Source organism: Chiloscyllium punctatum, chromosome 15 (assembly GCF_047496795.1).
Source record: "Chiloscyllium punctatum isolate Juve2018m chromosome 15, sChiPun1.3, whole genome shotgun sequence".
NCBI classification, from domain to species: domain Eukaryota; kingdom Metazoa; phylum Chordata; class Chondrichthyes; order Orectolobiformes; family Hemiscylliidae; genus Chiloscyllium; species Chiloscyllium punctatum.
Genome location: NC_092753.1, coordinates 62,241,205 through 62,263,479, shown reverse-complemented (window position 1 = coordinate 62,263,479; position 22,275 = coordinate 62,241,205). Strand labels below are relative to the sequence as shown.

The window sequence follows — 22,275 nt, the reverse complement described above, 5'->3', positions numbered from 1 at the left end:
GCTATGCTTCTAGGAATTCTCGTGCGTGTCTTTGTTTGGCTTGTCCTAGGATGGGTATGTTGTCCCACTCGAAGTGGTGTCCTTCCTCATCCATATCTAAGGATACTAGTGAGAGAGGGTCATATCTTTTTGTGGCTAGTTGGGTATTCATGTATCCTGAGGGCTAGTTTTCTTTCTGCCTGTTTGTCCAACGTAGTGTTTGTTGTAGGCCTTGCACGGTATTTTGTAAATTACTTTAGTTTGACTTATTGCAAATGAACTTGAAAGACCCTATACAGACAACAAGCAAAACTAATGTCATTTACAAAATACCGTGCAAGGACTGTAACAAACACTACATTGGACAAACAGGCAGAAAACTAGCTACCAGGATACATAAACACCAACTAGCCAACCCAACCGTCCCGTGGCTGAACACTTTAACTTCCCCTCCCACTCTGCCAAGGACATGCAGGTCCTTGGCCTCCTCCATCGCCAGACCCTGACCGCACGACGTCTGGAGGAAGAGCGCCTCATCTTCTGCCTAGGAACCCTCCAACCACACGGGATGAATATAGATTTCTCCAGCTTCCTCATTTCCCCTCCTCCAACCTTATCTCAGTCCCAACCCCCGGATTCAGCACCGCCCTCTTGACCCGCAATCTTCTTCCTGACCTCTCCACCCCCACCCACTCTGCGGCCTATCACCCTCACCCTCACCTCCTTCCACCTATTGTATTCCCAGCATCCCGCCCCCAAATCCCCTCCCCCTACCTTTTATCTCAGCCCGCCTGGCACACCAGCCTCATTCCTGAAGAAGGGCTTCAGCCCAAAACATCAATTCTCCTGCTCCTATGATGCTGCCTGGCCTGCTGCGTTTTTCCAGCATCACATTTTTCAACCCAAGACACAAAGAGTCTTGTCCTACTCCTTTTAAAAAATCTTCTTCTGTTTTATGTCAATCCTCTATTCATCTACTCACACCAGAGACCATTAAGTATTTTTCTATCTCTGCCATTGTAAGCGGTGATTTGCAATCTCATTATACCAAATTCTCTCTTCAAACTATTCACCATCATACTTGATAATCTGCCATCTAGTTTTGCTAGGAATGATGCACATTACGTATTAATATTACCACTTCTAATACCCTGGCATGTTTATTATTAAGGCTGGTGAGGAACAAATTAGAATGCATGAATTGTTGTTTAATGGTCAGTCAATATTCAATAACCAGCCTAATTTTACAGGAAGGAACCAGCATGTCAATCTCTTCTATTTAACAACAGATTTAATGTGACATGAGAATTGGATCAGCGGGGATTAAAAGACCTGAAAACAGATCACACTATGCTCCAATGTCATTGGAAAGGTGTCTTCAGAAACATGTAAAACAGATGGATAAATTTAGAAATTAAAAATAAAATGTTCACCCTAAAAGTATATTAGAGATGAGAACTGACTTGTATACAGAGGAACCTCAATTATCCGAACATGAGCGAGCACTATTTTGTTTGAATAATTGATTATTTGGTTAATCGATTCAATGCCTTTCCTCTGGGCTTTGGAGTTTTCTATTAAGTCTGTTCCCTGTTCAGGAGACTAGCAGCAGCACAGTGCACGAGAGACACCGTACCCCGCCCACCCCCAAAACCACCTCCGTCTACCCCCATCCCCAACTTATTTGACTCCGCTCCCTCTCCAGGGCAGCTGGACTGGACACCAAGACTGCTGCTGCTGCTGCTGCTACCTTTTGGGGGGAAATGAGTTTCCAAATAGTGCACATGCACCCACACACAACTTTTTACTGCATTTCTTTGATGTGCCACCTTTGCCCTGTACAGGACAATGTTGGACAGATTATCTGGGGAAGGGGGTTTAGGGTACATGCCTGTGTAGAACTCCAGGGAAAGTGTGGGGGGAGAGGGAGAGAGTGAGTGAGAAAGTGAGTGTGAGAGAGAGAGAGAGAGAGAGAGAGAGTGTGTGTGTGTGTGTGTGTCGGGGGTCAGGTCAGTCATTTAGAGACAGTACCTGTGCTCCCGTCAGTCCAGGACTGTTTTTGGCAGCACTTTTAATCACTGTGAACAAAAGACACGACTAGTGTTGGACACACGTCTTTGATGTAATGTTTCTGTCGGGACCTTGAGATCTCCTTTGGATAATCCAATTTTAAGATAATTGGTATTCGGATAATCGAGGTTCTCCTGTATTTTAAATAATAAAAGGAATAGATATAGTGATTAATCTAAAACAGAATAGCAACATCAAACTACAACTCAGCAATCAAAGGAACTTTTGTACTCAAAGAATGATCAGTTATTCCATTTGATAATTCTCTAAGTTATTTCCCTTCTAGCATGGAAGATCTGCTGCCAAGAAACTACTGAACTCAAAGATTACTTGCTGTTCTCTCGATGGAAGCTTTACCAACCTAAAAAGTGTCTTTGTGTTCAACAGCGTAAATGTATGTAAAACAATAATGAACAAAACCTTGGAAGATAGTTAAAGCTTACAACTGTCAGAGCTTACAACCTATAGAGGGATCACGTCATCATTAGCTGCAGCAGATCATTTAATGACATCTGCCGTCAATTTTCTGTTTTTGGACTATGTAATTTTCTGCATAGCAAATTTTTGGAAGTACAGTATTTAACATGAATACATTGTTAAAATGGTTCTTAGAAAACAATATTTGCTCTTTCAATCTATGTTGATTTTAATTCAGATTGATGGCGCAAATGTAGCAACTTCATATTTTCAATGCATGGTGATGGAAGATGCAATTTTTGTCAAGCTGATGGGGGAGTGGTGCATCTCAGTCAGAAACTTTTAGATATTCCAATTTAAATAGTCATTTGTCCAGTTAAGATTCATTAGTACTTTGAAAGCAAATTATGACCTATTATATTCTTGTTCTAATCACTAAATGCTGTATCCAAAATTCAGACAAATTTCAAAGCCTAAAAGCTTTCTAACTGAAGCTAACTTAATTTAATTTGCAAGGTTTTACATTTTCAGGGTACAGTAAGAATGATCTGTTCGTCATCTGTACTGCCAGTGACCCCAGTAGGCAAAATTATGGTTAATCGCCTGCTACTTCCTCACAAACCACCTTCAGTTGTTGAACTGCATCTCATTTGATCCTGAACATTTCAATTACCCTTCCATTAATAGTTTCCTCAGTAAAGCTTTTATTAGTCAAGTTCTTTCTTTTGCATACAAAAGTCACTCGAGATTTCTTTCTCATGCCTATCAATACAGAGCCAAAGAATTTGCTTTTGCTCCACAGATGCTGCCAAACCACACTGAGTTTTTCTAGCACTTTATTATACCGCTTTTTTTCTTTTCTACCATATCAATCTCACTAAATTTATTTTCAACAGACCAAGTCTCTTTAAAAAGGTTTCTTATATCATTACTTTGTCTGTAAGATTCTCCCCCCTCATGCAGGATCTCCCTACCCCTACTTCTGCTTGTATATTATGAAATTTGTCAAAACTCTTTTTGTATTACTTGAGAATGGTTTTAATTCAGCAAAAAAAAATAGGTGAAATGAGATTTTATCCAAAATAATTACTGACACAATAACATAATGCAAAACTTTTATTTCCAAATAAAACTGAACAGAAAGCACCAAGTAAAATACACTGGTTATGGTTTTGGTTCTAAAAGGATATTTTCTTAAATAGAACAATTTTATTTCTAACTGTGGATAATTCACCACTTTTGAGAGACAATGTTAAACTGAGTATGAATTTATTAATGATATTGGACACAAGGTGAAGTTAGGCTGTCTTTTTCTCCACATCTTTTTCAAATTAGTCCTTTATTTCTTTCCAGCCTGAGAATGCACAGTGCTTTAGTATGTATCCTTTCCTCCATAATCTAGTATACTTGAAACAATGATTTTGTATATAGAGGAAGCTAGATAACAGAACAAATCTTCTGGCTTACACATCAAGAAAAAAACCACACACCTGAATTTCTAAATAAATTTTCAATACTCGTGGATCCATGTACATCTCTAATGGTAAATCATCTTTATGCACAGGACTAAGCACAACTGATTGATTTGTTCTATAATGCTGGTTGAGAAAAATAGAGAAGTCACGTTTGAGAGAATCTGAAACCCTAATTCTAGTTCCTTCTCCATTGATGCAGCCAGACCTGTTGAGTATTTCCAACATTCTTTTTGTCAGGATGCATGTCCAGTGTTGGAGGCCAAGTGCTTTCATTTTTTATATCAGGAAGGAAGTCAGAAATATGCCTTTATGATTTTAAAACCAGTTTGCATTTATTCACTTGATAGTATGGTACAATCTAAAATTGTAATAAGTGGTATTTGTACACCGTATGCACAGTATTAGGGATAATTTTTAATGGAATGAGACTAAGGCATTCAATTTGGCCGCATAAAAAAATTCAATTGACTTTGTGACGTGTATTTAGTTTGTGTAAAACCCACGACTGCAGTAAAAAGCAGCAATTGACTTTGTCATTGCAGTACTTGATATTTGCCACTGGATGCTGCTAGTAGGTTATCTACCTACTCCAGCACACATCAATTTTCCAGTGCACATCAGACTTGCCTGGATTTTTGATTCTTGCCTGGTCTAAATTCCTTCCCCTTAACAAAGTAAACCTGAGGCATTGATCAATTAATTGAATAACTGCTATGATCAGCAATTGTTATTGCAGTTTTTATTCCCTTTAGGCATTAAGCTCACAATCAGAATAGCACCAATGGACTATTTCAAGTACTTTTGCACACCAGTGAAAGAAACTTAGAAAATTCACAATGGAGGCGATTATTCCATAGATGTCAATAGTGGAAAACTAACTCCAAAAAGTAATTTCTGTGAGAAAAAATGAATAATTCAGTCATATCCAATTAAATACATATATACGACACAAAAGGGTTATTTAATGCAAAACAAATTTAATCATAAGTGAATTTGACTTAAGCTGTTGAATTAACAGGATAGGCTAAATGCAACCTTTCATATCTAATATTTGTGACAAATGGAAACAATAACTGTTGTCTGCAAATCACTGACTGTAGACACCCATACAATAAATATTGCATTGCTAACAGCACTTAATAGTGGCTAGTTCATGCATGAAAAGAACATACAGTTCACTGCACAGGTGTAACATTTCATAAGATCAGAAAAGAATGTTCCCTTGCCATGAAGCAAGAGTTTCTTCGAAATTGGCAGAAATGGCATCAATGCCTTTTTATGACTGTCATACGTCATAAGACAAAGTACATTACCAGCTTCAGAAAATTACCTAATATTACACAGAAATTAAATTGTGTAGAATAGATGATACAAAAACAGATAGTAGGGTGCTAATTTGAAGACATGTTTCCAAGATTCAGGTTACATCACTACTCCAGGATTAAAAAAAGTTTAGTTTTAACCTGAACCTTCTGAATTAGATTACAGCATTGTAATCTATTTTACATACTCACTGGGCTGACAAACAGTAATAAGAATACACTGCATGATAAGACAATACTCTTTATGATACGTCATCTCCTCCCCATTAGAAAAGCTTTTTTAATGTTAATGAAACAGTTATGACTTGGCAAATACATCCTCTAGTTTTCCATTGTGTATACTTCCATTATCCTCATTTGTTTCACTCAAACCAGTGGTAGATTCTAGAGATGGAAGGTTAAGAGTCGATGAGATTTCCTTTCTTTTTAATAGGCTGTCATATTAACCTGGCTGCAGGACCAAAATGCAGATCCGCAATTACAATATCTGTCTGGTATTCAAAAAGATTTCCCAGTAACATGGTATGTGCAGCTATGGGCTATAATGAGTTTTGAAAGGACTTGTGTTACGTTGACTCTGATTTAAATGAAAACAAGAGGGAACACACAAATGAAGGTTAAAGCTGTACATTTCATTCTCTGTAACAGAAAAATTAGAATAGCTAAAACAGTAGCAAAATACTGTAGGTGTTGGAAATCTGAAATTAAATGTATAAAATGCTGGTAACGCTCAGTAGGTTAGACAGCAAAGAGAAAAACAAAGTTAATGTGCGAGATTTATTTCTTTTCTCCAAAGATGCTGCCTGATCAGAGTATTTGCTGCATTGCGTTTACAGTATTTAAATCTGTTAAAACTATTTTAAAAATTAACTTTACACTAATCATCTGCTGCATAGATACCAAGAGAATAAAACTGAACTATTTTAAAACATAATATGAAGTTCTGCCGCTGGAGCTTGAGAAGGCAAAACACATTTAAGACTACTTTCTCACAGTCTAAGAATTTAAACTTTGTCCCTGATACTTATGACAGAGTCATAATGGTTTGGCACTTGTCCAGCTGATTTTAAACTGCACTACTCTATACTTATTACACTTAAAATATTTTCATTTCAAATAAAAGCTACTAATTTCACTTAGATTCAAACAAAATCATGTGATCAATTCTTTTTTTGAAGTTGATAACTTCTAGTGGTAACATTTCACTAGAAGTTCACTAAGTATCTGCACCTTGACTCTGAATACTTGCAGCTGTCTGACCACAGAGGACATTTCAACTGGTAGTAATCCTCACCTGTCACCTAGATGTACACACTTTCAGTAGAGACAACTGAGTAGGGATCAGAAGCAAAAGCGTTAGCTGGTTTTTAGATAATTAAACTGGGGCTCTGCAGCTAATTAAGCATCTTACCTACTGTTCCAGCTGAGATCAACTAACTCAGCAACAGGTGACAATTCAATCTGGAACATTTCTGTTCTGCATGGCAGGAGGATACTGAACCACAGGAGCAACTAGATTGATAATATTTAATGAAATATTTTACAAGTTCAATCTACATTTGTTTTACCTGCAAATATCAGAAATACAACTAACTTACAGTTCCTCTGCAGTGATATAGTTCACCCAGTTTTAACAAGTCTCTATGTTTTAACATTTGCAATAAGCAAGACTAAGAGCAAAGTATTCTTTAAAAAGAACCAAACACAAATCTTGTACCATGGGACAAATATTTCATTTGATTCTATGATTTACTGCTGTGTTTGGTAGTGCAAGTGAATAAGCTACTGATTTCTAACCAACAGGTTCCAAGCTTGAATCCCATTGCTGCTCAACATTTATAATTTGCCCGTTGTCACAGATGGACAAGTTTTATTGGTAATTATCCATAAAGCTTGATGAAGCACAAGGGAAACATGTTTCCACCTGGCAAGGGCCAGTCCACTATCCAACAAAACATTTTTTGTTAGTTGAACAGGACATATCATTGCCTCATTCAATTATTCTAGCTCAAAGGGGTTTCATTAATTTAAGTGTCACCTAGAAAGGAGGGAACAATGCAATAAAAACAAGAATCCTGTGAAGTCCATAGCTTTAAAAATTATCAGGCACTGCGGCCTTTTAATCTCTTAAAAATAATACTTATGATTTGAAATACTTCCAAAATCCAGCCTGTAATTTTGTTTGGAAAGCAATGCTATCTCATAACAATTTGGCAGATACAATTAAATTTACTGAAACACTGACTAGTAAAACCTTAAAATCTACAATGATGATTTTAAAAATGTTATTGTATTATGACAATGGTCAGTCATACATCTCCTGGAACATTCTTTGCCCCATGGCAATATATACTTCTTTCTCTTCAGCAGTCATCTGTGTCACTAGCTCAACGCACTGGCTGACCTGGCTATATGAATATGGCTGACCTGCTACCATCACAATTGGCTCATCCTCAACTTCTTCAAATTCTTCATCCTCTTCTGCTGCTGCCACTGGGAATGACACTGTAGGTGCCTGTGGTCGAGGTGATTCATCCTCTGATTCACTAGTATCACTCTCTGAATCACTGGCATTTGAAGTTGGGATTGCAGCAGTTGCAGCCACAGTTGCAGATGTACTCTTCTTTTCATGGATGAGCAAGGTTTGCATGACTTCTTCATTTGCTTCCAATGGATTCCCTTTTCCCTCACGGTCATGGTATGACTCAACATCGTTATTACCTACAATACACATAGCAGTGAAAAAGTGTTTTTAAAAATGGCTTTCCAAAAAGGTAATTCCACACAGTTCATTAACACTTATAGCAACAGTCCAAATATGAATAGCATGACTACAGCTGCTTATAAACTTTAAAGATAACGACAGGGCAAATATGTAGCATTAATGAGCTGGCAGTCTTTTCTTCCTCATTTAGATAGTTCTGGCTTAATCTGTCCCAGGATGGTCCAAAGTGCTGCTCTATTAAAGTCAATGAGCTGCTCCAAAATGTTCACATCCCCACCAACACACTGCTTTACCAGAGCAGTGAGATAACAGAGAGAAAAGAACAGCCACCCCAGTGTCAATGATAAAAATAACGGTAACAAATAGAAAATAAATTACTTATTTTTAAAAGGAGAATTTCAATCTGCCTCTTAAACATATTTTCTAATCAATCTTTTTAGACACGTTATGATGAACTGCTGGAGCAGATGGGACTTGGGCCTAGAGGTAGGGACACAATCGTTGTGCCACAAGACCACTCTTCCCCTGCCTAGTTTAGATATTTTCTAATCAGGCTGTTCAGAGATGCTATTACCCACCTATGCAGCAGGTGACTCAGCTGCTATATTCAAGAGTATTCTACATATTTTTAGATTAGATTATTTACAGTGTGGAAACAGGCCCTTCGGCCCAACAAGTCCACACCGCCCCGCCGAAGCGTAACCCACCCATACCCCTACATCTACATTTACCCCTTACCTAACACTATGGGCAATTTAGCATGGCCAATTCACCTGGCCTGCACATCTTTGGACTGTGGGAGGAAACCGGAGCACCCGGAGGAAACCCACGCAGACACGGGGAGAACGTGCAAACTCCACACAGTCAGTCGCCTGAGGCGGGAATTGAACCACTGTGCCACCGTGCCGCCCACACATATGGCTTTAATTTTAAACAATTTTGGGCAAACTGATCATGTTCAGCATAATTTATTAGCAAATGCAAATCTTAGGAACTAAACAATAGCCTCAACATTTGCTGAGTGCAAAATGATATATCTACCACTTAGAAATGGGAATACAGCTTAGTAATGTGCAGCATTGTTTGTATCTCTACAAGGTCAGAAATCTCACAACACCAGGTTATAGTCCAACAGGCTTATTTGAAATCACAAGCTTTCGGAGCACTGTTCCTTTGTCAGGTAGTGAAGAAAAGCACACAGACACAGAATTTATAGGCAGAGAGATCAGTGTCAACAGCTGAACAACAAGTGAAGGGATGACCGTAATCCGATTAATTAAGGCAGAGAGATAATTACTAAAAATTAAAAATAAGGCAGTGCTGGAGACAAACCAAATGGCTGGAATAATATGATAGGCATAAGAGTTGTATACCGAATGTCTAACCAAAATAATAAGTAATCCAAACAAACTGTACAAACTGAATAAGGCAGGAAACTAAATTATCAAGGTGATAGTGTCAAAACAGGACAGTAAGGAAGATTTTACAGATACAGAACAGTATGGTGGGATTACATGTAGCCAGCCATGAACCCAAGATTACGAATGAGTGAGCTCATGGGTATGGATCTTGGCTATCGGTTTCTGCTCGGCAATTCTATGTTGTTGTGTATCTCAAAGGCTGCCTCAGAGGAGGCTTACCCAAAGAACAGAGGCTGCATAGCCTTGAATGCTGAAGTGCTCTCCGACTGGAAGAGAACATCCCTGTCTGGTGATTGTTGTGTGGTGTCCATTCATCTGTTGTCACAGCATCTGCATGGCCTCGTGGGATCCTTGCCTGCAGCGCATGACGTAGACAACACTGGCCGAGTCACTTGAGTATCTGCTGTGTATGTGGTGGATGGTGTTCCCACATGTTATGGTAGTGTCCGTATTGATGATCTGACGTCTTGCGGAGATTGCCATGGCAAGGTTGCTTGGTATTGTGGTCAATGTTGTCCTGAAGGCTGGGGAGTTTGCTGTGAATGATAGTGTTTAAGGTTTGGCGGTTGTTTGAGGGTGAGAAGTGGAGATGCAGGGATGCTCTTGGAGAGATATTCATAGTCGTCAATGATATATTGAAAGCAGCGAAGAAAATGGCATAGTTTATCTGCTGTGAGGGAATATTGGACGTTCATGTCCTGTGTCTGTCTTCTGAGGAGGTAGTGCAGTTTTTCGCTATGGCATGTCGGAACAGGCAATTGATGAGTTGAGCATCATATCTTGATCTTATGACAGTGTCCTTCAGCATCTTTAGGTGTCCATCGCGTCCCTCCTTGTCTGAGCAGATCCTGTGTACATGCAGGACTTGACAGTAGGGGATGGTTTCTTTAACATGTTTAGGATGGAAGCTAGAGAAGTGCAACATCGTGAGGTTATCTTTTGGCTTACGGGCGTCCTGGGACCCTGTGTGAGAACCTCTCTGCCTATGTTGAGGGCATCTTGAAACACAAAGTACAAGGAACCTGCAGCTTCTATTGTGACCCTACAGACTTCTTAGAGAAACTCAGCACCGACAGACCAGTCGAACCAGGAACATTCCTCATCCCAATGGACGTTTCTCCACTCTACACCAGCAAACACTATGATGATGGCATTGTTGCAAGAGCCTCAGTACTCAACACCAACAACTGCCAATTTCCAGGCACCATCCTACAACTCATCTGCTTGATCCTCAACCACAACGTCTTTACCTTCAACAACCTGCTCTTCATCCAGACACACAGAACAACCATGGGGTCCAAATGTGACTTTCAGGCATAGGTGGGAATGCAGATTTGAATTTACTATCAGATTACTGAATGGCAGAGTAGGACCGAGTGGCTGAATGGCCAGTAAGTGCTCTTAACTCGTTTGCTGCTAAATATGTGCAAATATATACCATAAGATGAAATTCCAAAAGAAAATGAAAGCACTCTGAATTCCTGCTTTGTGCAATCCCAGTCACCCTGAATCACCTGTCTCAACATTGAGCAACTCTTTGCTTTTATGGTAATTTAATGTTGAGGGCCTATCAACCCCAGACAAAACTTCATTGGATGCCTTGCCACCCAACATGATCACCACTGGTTTACAAGACACCCATACTGAAACTGAAGAAGCTGTTTACTATCACAAAGGTGGCACGGCAGTTCAGTGGTTAGCACTGCTGCCTCACATCACCAGGGTCCCGGGTTCGATTCCTGCCTAGGGTGACTGTCTGTGTTGAGTTTGCACATTCTCCCTGTGTCTGCGTGGGTTTCCTCCCACAATCCAAAGATGTGCAGGTTAGGTGAATTGGCTATCTAAATTGGCCATAGTGTTAGGTGCATTCGTCAGGGGTAAATGTAGGCGAATGGGTCTGGGTGGGTTACTCTTTGGAGGGTCGGTGTGGACTTGTTGGGCCGAAGGGCCTGTTTCCACACTGTAGGGAATCTAATCTAAACATCAAAGGCTTTAGCCTGCTGTACTACTCCCCTTATGATAAATGCAGCCACACCATCTAGACTTAATTCAACATTGCTGATGCTGCCACCTTATCAACACGGCTTTGAAAGTTAAAATTTGATGATTCAAGCTAATACTGATCAAGCTAATACTAATGCAATTAGTTCATTTTTTAAAAGTCTTTCAGTGTCAGCTATGATTCGGTTGATTGCATTCTCACCTCAGAGTCAAAAGGTTGAGAGTTTAAAGTCCCACTTCAAAAGACTTCAACATGAAAATCTAAGTGGACACTTTAGTACAGTACTACAGGAGTGTTGTGCAAATGGAAGTATATATTACAAATGAAATTTTAAACCTCTCAGATGTATATAAAAGATCCCATTAATATTTTAAAGAGAAGAGTTTCCATCAGTATCCTGCCTAATATTTATCAATATTTATTCCTCTGTTGATAAAACTAAAACAATTTTATATGTCCATTTGCATAATGCAGTTTGTGGGAGCTTGGTACGCACAAATTGGTTTTCATGCCTCCTACAGATTATAGTGACTGCATTTCATAGGTTATAAAATGCTTTCAGACATTGAGAGGTTATGCTGCCCCTTACGTATTACTTCAATGTGCTTAAGTTTGGAGGATTGGGGATACCTTGATTTGTTTTTTTTTTAAATGAGGTCAACACAGCACATTGGAACTCTTTTGATCAAGACATTTTTCTTCTGATAGCTGCTTTTTTTTCAAATAGAAACCACAGACTCAGACTATGACTATTGGGTCCCAGTTTCAGCTTTGATGATTTAATGGGGTAGCTGGTGAAAAGTCAAAGTGAAAGAAAGCTTCCCAGTTCAGCTCTCCTGTTTCTATCAAGTACCTTCATTGTGGGTCTAGTGTGATAATTGGAAGCCTGGTTCTGCTGCTCTTGCATTAGGAGCCTCTGAAAGTGTTCACCCTTATTTCTTGAATAAAGTTTGCAAAGGTCCATTTTGAAAACTGCATGTTTTAGCGACATTGGTCTTTGTGCAAGATCAGACTGACAGCCATCTAAACATCTCAAACTGTATACTTCTTGTATCCAAGAACTAAGATTTATTGGACAAAAGTGCTCTGTATAAGTGGCTTATATTTTCCCATTAGAAATTAAGTGTGATAAAACTAGTCTTGCATCTGAGTGAAATAAGTTTCGTTTTACGATAAATTAATTTTTTAAATGGTTGATGGACTTTTTCATTCTAAGTTTAAAGAAAGCAGATGATTTGCCATAACAGGAATCGAGCAAAACAATTAAACATACATGGAGGCCTTTAGAGTAGTGGGATTAGAGTGAGACATAGAGCACTCCATCAATCTCTGTGATAACTGTTATAATGTAGGAAATGCAGCAGTTAATTGCACAAAGTATTCTCCTTGTGTTGAAAATTTTGCCACATTGAGTCATGGAGATGTACAGCAAGGAAACAGACCCTTTGGTCTAACTCTTCCATGCTGACCAGATATCCTACATTAATCTTGTCCCATTTGCCAGCAAGTGGCCCATATCCCTCTAAACCTGTCCTATTCATATACACATCCAGATGCCTTTTAAAAATTGCAATTGTATCAGCTTTCACCATTTCCACTGGCGGCTCATTTCATATATGCACCATCCTTTGCGTAGATAGTTGCCCCTTTGGTCCCTTTTAAATCTTTCCCCCTCATCCTAAACCTATGTCCTCCCCTCATCTCAGGGAAGAGACCTTGTCTATTTACCCTATCCATGTCCCTCATGATTTATAAACCTGTAAGGTCACCCCTCAGCCTCTGACACGCCAGGGATTTCAAAAGCAATACTCTGACGGTGTAGCACTGTCTCAGTACTGCACTAGAGCATGAGCCTTGAACTTTCAACCTCTGATAAAGAGACAGGAGTGCCAGCACTGAGCCATGTTTGACTTCACTCATAAAATAGCATAATTTATGGAACACCATTTTCCAGGCCATTATGTTTTATCCAATGGATAAAAGCAAATTATTGCAGATGCTGGAATCTGAAACCAAAAAAGCGAAAATGCTGGAAAATCTCAGCAAGTCTGGCAGCATCTGTAGGGAGAGAAAAGAGCTGACATTTTGAGTCTAACTGACCCTTTGTCAAAGCTTACTGACCCTTTGTCAGCTCTTTTCTCTCCTCACAGATGCTGCCAGACTTGCTGAGATTTTCCAGCATTTTCTCTTTTATGTTTTATCCAATGAATGACTATAATTATAAACAAAGCTGCTGGATTCCTATTTGTCATTAACTTTTGTAACACAATACTGAAGACTCTTAGCTTCGAATAACTTACATACTTTTTGAAAAATATCTTTAAAAATTAATACGGAAGTTTAAAAGAATTGGCTAACAAAGCGTAATCCTTACACTGAACAGCTAAAACAAGCCACATTCTATGCTTCAGTACAGTCAGTACTCACTGATAAATTTGCAAACAAATCAGAAGAAAAGACAAAGTCAAACAGATATCTCACCTTCCACTTCTTCTAAATCCTTAAAGCTTCCTCGGACAGTGCTCTCCCTCATCCAGATTGGTCTCTCTTTAGCTGGCTTGCCATCAGATACCATTTTATGCTGAGCATCATGTTCTTCCATATTAATGATGACATTTTGAGTGTAGAGATCCTCATACGTAGGTCCTTTGTTTGCCCACGATTCTTTTTGAAGGTGTGTAGCTCCACTGCCAGCACCAAGTGCTCGTTGACTGAAAAGAAAGTCAGTAAATATTACCAATTATAAATATACAACAAACAGTCCAAGGAAATGTATAAACAAAGAATGAAAAACAAATGGAAAAACATGTTATGCTGCTGCACCTGTGTCCATTTATTAGTGTCATGTTGAAGAAATTGAGCCTAGAAAAAAAGACTCCATGTATAGAATTTTTAAACAGTTCTTGCTGAAAAATGCATGCCTTTAACAATCAGGCTATTTTCTGACTTCTGCTCATTTTCACTTTATGTGTTCAATCATGAACTGATTAAAAAAAAATTAAATTGCATTTATTTTTACCTTGATTTGAATTGTAATGCTGTTCTGACTGCCTTAACAGTGATTAAGTTAAGGGAAATGCATGTGCTTCAGTTGCACATGATTCATTAGAATTAATATTGATAATACATACAGGTTTTCAACTAAATTACCAAAAATCAGATAAAACCTGAATATTTTTCCTCTTTTGGTTAAAAACTCTTGTGGATTCTTACACTTTCCTGATCAAATTGGAAGAAAAGTCCCCATAATATTTTAATGAAAGGTTAGAAGAATTATTCATATTACACGTTCAAATCTTAAAAGTGAAGTGTGAACTGTGGCTTCTTGATTCAGGGTTAAGTATGCTATTCATTAAGCCAAGCCAATAAATAAATGGCACAAAGAAGAACAATGGACATTTAGGGAAAGGGGGAAATATGAGTAAATAGATTGATTAACAGAACTGCTAAAAGCTTACACAGTGGAATACAAGAGGGAAAGTTAAGGTGAAGGGAATATTTAGAATTAGATATGATAATAGGTAATGTGAAATTGTGAAATGCAAAAGACCTGCTAAAAATTCACAAACATAAGATACTGAAGACATATTGAAATAAAAAATATTATATACCTGGAACATATCTGCCTTAGGTTTATAAAACATTCAAATTTTTGCAATGAGCAGATCAACAAGATAAAAGATTTTACAGAACTTCCATAAATCTTTGGTTGGATAATTTTGAGAAGATGGCAATCTCTTACAGAGGGATGAAAATGCTGGGTAGATTGAAGAAAGCAAATTAGGTTGCTCTCCAAACCTTAACTTGAAAATCTATAAAGGCAACTAATGCAGTGATTGACAAAATCAAATCAACAGAAAAATGATTTTTAAGAAAATGAAGGAAAGTGGTAAGTAGATGTTCTTCAAGTTGAAACAGAACAAATAAAATATGATGATTTACAAAAGCAACATCAAGCAAAATAGAACTCATAACTACTTCATATTGAACTGTTAAAAAAAAAATCCCAATTTTCAATTCAATTGTTTTATGGGAATGTCTGCCTCACTGGCAAGGCCAGAATTTCCCATGAAAAGGTCGTACGTAGTAAGCCACCTTCTTGAAGTGCTGCATGTGGTAGACTCTCAGCGCTGTCAGGAAGGGAGTACATAGCATTACTATAATAGTTTTAAGTTTCTACAGATGTCTCATATCTACACTGTGCTCTGACAGACTTGTCTGCACTATCTATGAACTGAAGCAAAATTGTGAGCAAAGCATAAAGTTCATACAAGATTTGATGGGCCAAATGGTCTTTTTTTTTCCATTTGTTTTGATAGCTGGCAGACAAGAACTCAAAGACACATTATTTACATAACTAGGTGTCATGGAATGATTAGATAAAACTTATCAGCCTATATAATCAAAGAAAGAAACAATTGCATTTGTATAGCACTTTTCATGACCACTGGAGGTCTCAAATAACTTACAGTCAATGAAGTATTTTAAACAGTGATCACTTTTGTAAGCATTTCTTCAGTCCTTTGCACACAGCAAATCCATACAAACAGATATGTATTAATGAACAGCTAATATGCTTTTGAATATGGGTCAGAACACCAGGGACAACTCCCATGCTCTTACTCGAAATACTGCCATGGGATCTTTTACACCAGAACAGACTGATAAGGCCTCAGGTTAACACTTTACCTGAAAGATGGCACCTCTAGTAATGCAGCACTATCTCAGAACTGCACTGGAATTTTAGCACTGGTGTGTGTTAAACCCTGGAATGGAATTTGAACCCAGAACTAACCAAATTAAAGTGACTAAACACAAGATTCTATTTAAAAATCTTGCCACGTAGCGCTTTGAACATACTGAAACATTCAAATAAAAATTAGCATATAATTTAAAAAGAAATACTAAACCAGGATGATGATAGCCACTAAAGTCAGTCTTATACATGTACTTTCAGCTGAATTACTTTCCTAATTTTTAACCTAATGATATTCATATACTGTGCTATGAATATAACAGATTTATAGTACAGAGAGTCTGATTATGTGGGGAGATGAGTCAAAAGTACAGCCTTCATAAGTAAGAGCTGCTTAAAGTTCAACCTTTACAAGATTTATAAATCACTTTTATTTTGATAAAATAAAACTATAAAGAAAATTTAAATCCCAAGCTAACCTTGCCCGAAGCGACGGAATTTCTGTTGGTTCTGGCTCCAGGATTTCATAGGCCAAATTAACATCTTCAGTTTCTCGCAGTAGAGCATAGATTGGTTCAATCTGTTCATTAAATCTTGCCAACAGTGTTCTGGCATCCTTCTTTGGTAATGCAGATTCATCCTCTTCCACCTCAGTGTGACAGAAGGTGCATCGGAATGTTCCTACAAGGACAGAAAAGAATTTGCTATTAACATTCACCACATTATGAATGCCATGATGTCAGTGAATTATTAAAAATTTAACTCTAAAAATTTCTGTACCACTTGTTTTTCTGCTTCTGATAATTATGCTGAAGTTCATCAATGGGAAACAGTGGATCCAGTGACATTGTTCACAGATCAAGAGAACATGATGTTACAAATAAATCAGGAGAGTCAGGACACATATAATGATATCAAGTCAGCAGTCTTGAAGGCTTCAAGAGTTGAGGTGTGCTACATGAGTGGTTCTTCTTTTGAAAGCCATAAAAATATAGATGGCTAATTACTCAAAAACTAAATCCTGCAGTTTCCTCTTTTTCATACTGCTTTCCTTGCTTTTACTTAATGTTTGACTTCTTTACATCTGCACCTAAGGTTTTAGCTGATTTTATTCCATAATAATTCCATTATTTCCAAAAAGATAATCTGCAAGCTCAGGAAGAAACAAGCAATACAGAAGTATTTGATGTGTATGCCGCATTCAATAGTTTCTCAATACTGGAGTCTGCTGCGAAGGAATGATGACATGTTGAAGGATTGCAGTTTAAACCATGCAACCAAAGGTCAAAGAATTCAACAGAAAACAACTACAAAGATTAGAAATGTAGCTGTCATAGTCAGGCTGACTCCAGCACGTGTGTTGCTTTCCTGGTGCCAGAATAAATGATGCTGAAAATGTGTTGTTGGAAAAGCGCAGCAGGTCAGGCAGCATCCAAGGAGCAGGAGGATCGACGTTTCGGGCATCAGCCCTTCTTCAGGATGCCCGAAACGTCGATTCTCCTGCTCCTTGGATGCTGCCTGACCTGCTGTGCTTTTCCAGCAACACATTTTCAGCTCTGATCTCTAGCATCTGCAGTCCTCACTTTCTGCCAGAATAAATGATATCATGAAGAGGATATAGAATATGCTGCAGGAGGAAAGGAGTGAGCTAGAAGTTGTAGAACATGTCGGTACAGAGGACAGCAATTGAGGATCGACAGTCAAACTTTCAGAATCTACACTGGAACTTAAAAATTAGGACCCCAATGTTAGTAATCACTAGCTTACTGCTTACATACACTAGCAAGAGTAGGAACAGGAAGATGGAGAGGATCAATACATGGCTACAGCATAGTGTAAGAGATGGGGTTCCAATTCTTAGGACTTTAAGAGAGGAGACTTTGCTTAGAATGTTATTAGAGAACATAATCTGAAATGAGAGAAGAATTATGCTGACATCCAATACAGAATTGTCAGTGGGCTCACATTGTCACACTTGCATAAATTGGACGCTCAATAAACTTGTGTAATAAAGCAAGAAATTGGATTCTGGGTATTTCAAGATGGAGGACAGGAAAAAATTGTCGCTGTAAGAGCTTCTCCTTTTTGAGGTATTTTCAGAGTTGGAGACGATTTCCTCAAATTCTAAGAGCAGCAATTACTATTTTATATGTTGTTGCATTGTTTTGGAACTTTGAAAAAAAAAAGGTCAAAACAATGGCACTTTTATGGAATGAGCTGCCAGAGGAAGTGGTGGAGGCTGGTACAATTACAGCACTTAAAAGGCATCTGCATGAATATATGAATAGGGAGGTTTCATAGGGATATTGGCCAGGTGCTAGCAAATGGGATTAGATAAGGTTAGGATGATCGGTATGCATGGACAAGTTGGACCAAAAGGCCTGTTTCCGTACTGTGAATCTCTATGACTCTAAGAAACATATTAGTACTAGATAACCTGTTCTCTGCAGTGAGAAAGATGATGCACAGTATATCCATTTCATCTGTTTCAAGTCAACAAAATAGGTGATATGTATTCTCATTCATTTCTCAAGGAAATATCTTAACCAGAGTCAACCTGCCTTGTTTACTTTTTTAAATTTAGCAATTAACTGTCAGTTGTCATTAACTGGTGCATTTTCTATGGCAACACCTCAACCCGTCCTGACAAGTGCAAGACGAAAGCTTCAACAGAACATGTCTTTTTTCAGCAATGCTCAAATTCCATACTAGTAAGTGACTATTTGTATACTCTTGAATTTTTAAAACACACGTCGTTTTAATTGTTGTATGTGCCACTATAGGATATACTCGTGTAAAGTCTTCTAGCAGCTGGTACTGTTGGGCTTTGTCATACAACAGTCTATTTCAGGCCTATTAGAGTTACCAGCCACTGATTAAAACATCAGTGGAGGGAGAAAGGGGGTGTGGAGGTGACGATCAAAGTTTCAAAGGTTTCAAAACCTTGGTTACTGCTCAAGGTGTACCTAAAATTTAGGATGTGGCTCTACAGTCAGATGTTGCTACTCACAATCTTGAATGTACAAAACATTCCTCTCCCCACCTCTTACTGGAGTGTAACACTAGAGCAAGTCAAAACAAATCTATGTTTAAACTTGATAAATAAGCATAAATCACAATATACTTCAGTTCAGCATTATAAAGCAATGCAAAATAGCCTCAAAAGGTAACATAAAGGCATGGTCAAAACCTTAGTCAAATAGGTACGTTCTTGAGAGCTCTTGTGACATGGTTGTTGCATTCCTACCTCTGGGCCAGGACACTTGGGTTCAAGTGCAACTATTACAGATCTGCATGTGTCTGAACAGTTTAGGTGTGTATGGAATATGGAGGCCACAAGTTCAATCTTCACCTAGAGGGGTAAAAAAAGGTAGGTCCTAAGAAATATCGAAAAGGAAGGATGCAAAATGGAGAGGTTTAAGAGATGCGATTCCAGACCTTAAGACCTATTGAGCAAAGACCTAGCTGCTAATATTGGAGAAAGCAAGATATTCCATAGCAAGAACTAGAAGAGTGCAGATATCTCAGAGAAATGTGAAGTTGGACATTTACTGAACTAGGGAGGGGCAACATTGTGGACAGATTTATAAAGAGAGATCAGAATTTTAAAATTAAGCCATTGCTAGACAGGCAACATAAACACAGTTATTCTCCTCTATGTTTGTGGGTTTATTGAATCCTAAACTGCAGTCTCAAGAAGGACTGCGAGAGGACACAGAAAAATAGAAAACTCTGTTCATCTTATTTTCCCATATTCTAGAATAATATTGTGGTCTATTCATGAAACATTTACATTCCTCTTGTCACATGAATCAGAGCAGATACAGTTATTGAGAAATACTGCATCTACTGAAATATATCCAAATTGTGTAATTATAATATTAATTGGCTGTTGGCAGTGAACAGAACTTTTTGTTGACTTGATCATCATTGAAGTAAACAATTTCAGCACTACCAAATTTATTAGCAAATTTCTGGAGAACTTAAATGTGGAAAACAAAACAATACAAAACAGCAGCTTTTTGCACATTGACATGAAGTGCAGTGAAACTACAAAGCAGGATGGAAATAATACATTCATGGTGAAAGCTGAAAATGGCTTTCAGTTAAGAGGAAAAATAGAATATTTTTCTCAATCAGCCTTTTAAAGCTCTTAGAATGTATAACATTATACTTAAGACCAGCAGATAACAGGTCACATTAGTCTGTCAGGATGTGAGTTATACACTTTGCCATCTGTCTTTCATTTATTTTAGGACAGAGCCAGAATTTGTCAAATGAAGACACTGCACGTACTAGAGCTCCCCTTGATGCTGCTCTCCACAGGAATGAAAGCATCAGTCCTTCTCATGTGCATAACAAAGTGAGAGGGACGGAAAACAGATGGTACAAACCCCAAGACATGCAACCCAGACTGCCGAGAATCCTGCTTCTTTCCCATCTGGAGAGTCTCAGCATAAAGAATAAACTGCATTAAGCTACAACTCTAACAGTATCTCTAAAATAATAAGAATCTGAAATACCCATCAGCTTGCATTGAACATGCTTATACACAAGCACAATGAGATATGCATATACATTCCATTTAGATAGTGGAATCAGTACAACACACTCATCTAGCAATTTTAAGTGCAAACAAAACTTGAATTTCACAAGATCCAGTAACAGTACTTTCAAGTATTGCTGAAAAAAATGTTTCGTCAAAGCTTTTCATCATGCATTCACCAGGACAATTTGAAAGAATACCAGCGGATAGGGGCGTTTGATGTTTTTAGTAACAGAGGGTCAGTACTTCAGTGCTCAACATTAATGAGTCTTAAAGCTTTTGTCTGCAGACAACATAGGGCAGAAAATCCTCTGGACTACCTACAAGTCCAACTACATCCACTTCGGTTTGTCACCACAAAATTGTCTCGCTGCAATTAGTGAGAAGAATAATCTTCCTAAGAGAAACAATGGGGTGGTTTCTAGTTCCATTTTGGATTCCATGTTCAGCCGGTTTTCTTTGTTTCCAGCCCCTTTAGTATGAAATATCTAATCAACTGTTGCTTGTTAAAACAATATTTTTGCTACTCAAGCTTATGACAGGTCATGCTGTGCATGTGAGTGTCAGTCTGGCTGTTTGATATTAGGAAAGTGGTGAGGTGAGAATTTTCTCCTCTCTAGTATGGTCTTGTTGCTGCACATCAGTGACATACATTTTGGACAAACCAGCAGTAGCCTATTTCAGTCTCTCAAATATAAAATAAACTTCTTATAGTATAATAATAAAATTTTCAGAGAACATTGAAATGTTCAACATTAACTAATGGAGGTAGAATCCCTTAAAAATACCAATTGGTGTCCTTAAAGTGAAATTTCTAGCAATCCCAACTTCTGGGAAAATGGAAAGAGTATACCTCAAAACCTTGGATACTTCAAGGCAGCTTTGACTATGCCAAGAAAAAGGATCTCAGCTGCTTCCATTAAACAAATTCATTCTAAAACACTCAGCTTGGGGACTTTTGTGATACAGTGGTAGCCAGAAGACCTGGGTTCAAGGTTCACCTATTCCAGAGGGGTGTAATAACATCTCTGAACAGGTTGATTAGAAAATAGTTTTTAAGACATAACAACTTTGGAGAAGCTGATTGGAAAATACCCAGGAGGTCTGGGTTCAAGTCCTATCTGCTCCAAAAGTGTCTAATAACATCTCTGAACAGGAAGTTAGAGATTATAAAACTCTCATCGTGGGCTCTTGTGGCACAAAGGTAGAGTCATTACTGCTGAACTAAGACACCCAAGTTTAAGTCCCACCAACTTCAGAGGTGGATAATGACATGATTGGATAGTTTAATTTTTTAAAAGAATTGAGAAGTACCACTCTGAACCTGTGTAGAGCTACAATTATGCAGACAACGTTTGGAAATAGAATGTTGTTCTAAGCCCTTATCAGGCTTTGCATGTAAATTGATCAATTGGAAACACCAGTGATTTGGGCTGGTGGATAATAGATAAAAAGTACTACAGATGGTTTAGTGATGGGAAAGAAGCCCTTTAGTTGTGGGCAAGAGCACTTTTGAATATAAATAGATACAGTATGAGCTCTTGTGGAATATTGATAATATCCCTACCTCTGAGCCAGACGTCCAGATTCAATTCCACATAGTCCAGAGATGTATATCAACA

The 22,275-nt window shown here is 38.2% G+C and overlaps 1 protein-coding gene across 7 annotated transcripts in view; it reads right to left on the bottom strand.

Annotated features, from left to right (window-relative positions):
• Positions 1-4,898: 4,898 nt before the first annotated feature.
• The window catches only part of gtf2e1 (general transcription factor IIE, polypeptide 1, alpha), a 50,531-nt gene continuing 33,154 nt past the window's right edge, over positions 4,899-22,275 (bottom strand). For all 7 annotated transcript variants that reach the window (XM_072585286.1, XM_072585285.1, XM_072585290.1 and 4 more), the window contains 3 exons: positions 16,587-16,788; positions 13,893-14,122; positions 4,899-7,984 (listed from right to left, as the gene is read on the bottom strand). In XM_072585286.1, the coding sequence (XP_072441387.1) occupies positions 7,569-7,984; positions 13,893-14,122; positions 16,587-16,788 (848 nt within the window). In that variant the 3' untranslated portion in view covers positions 4,899-7,568. The remainder of the gene's footprint in view (positions 7,985-13,892; positions 14,123-16,586; positions 16,789-22,275) is intronic.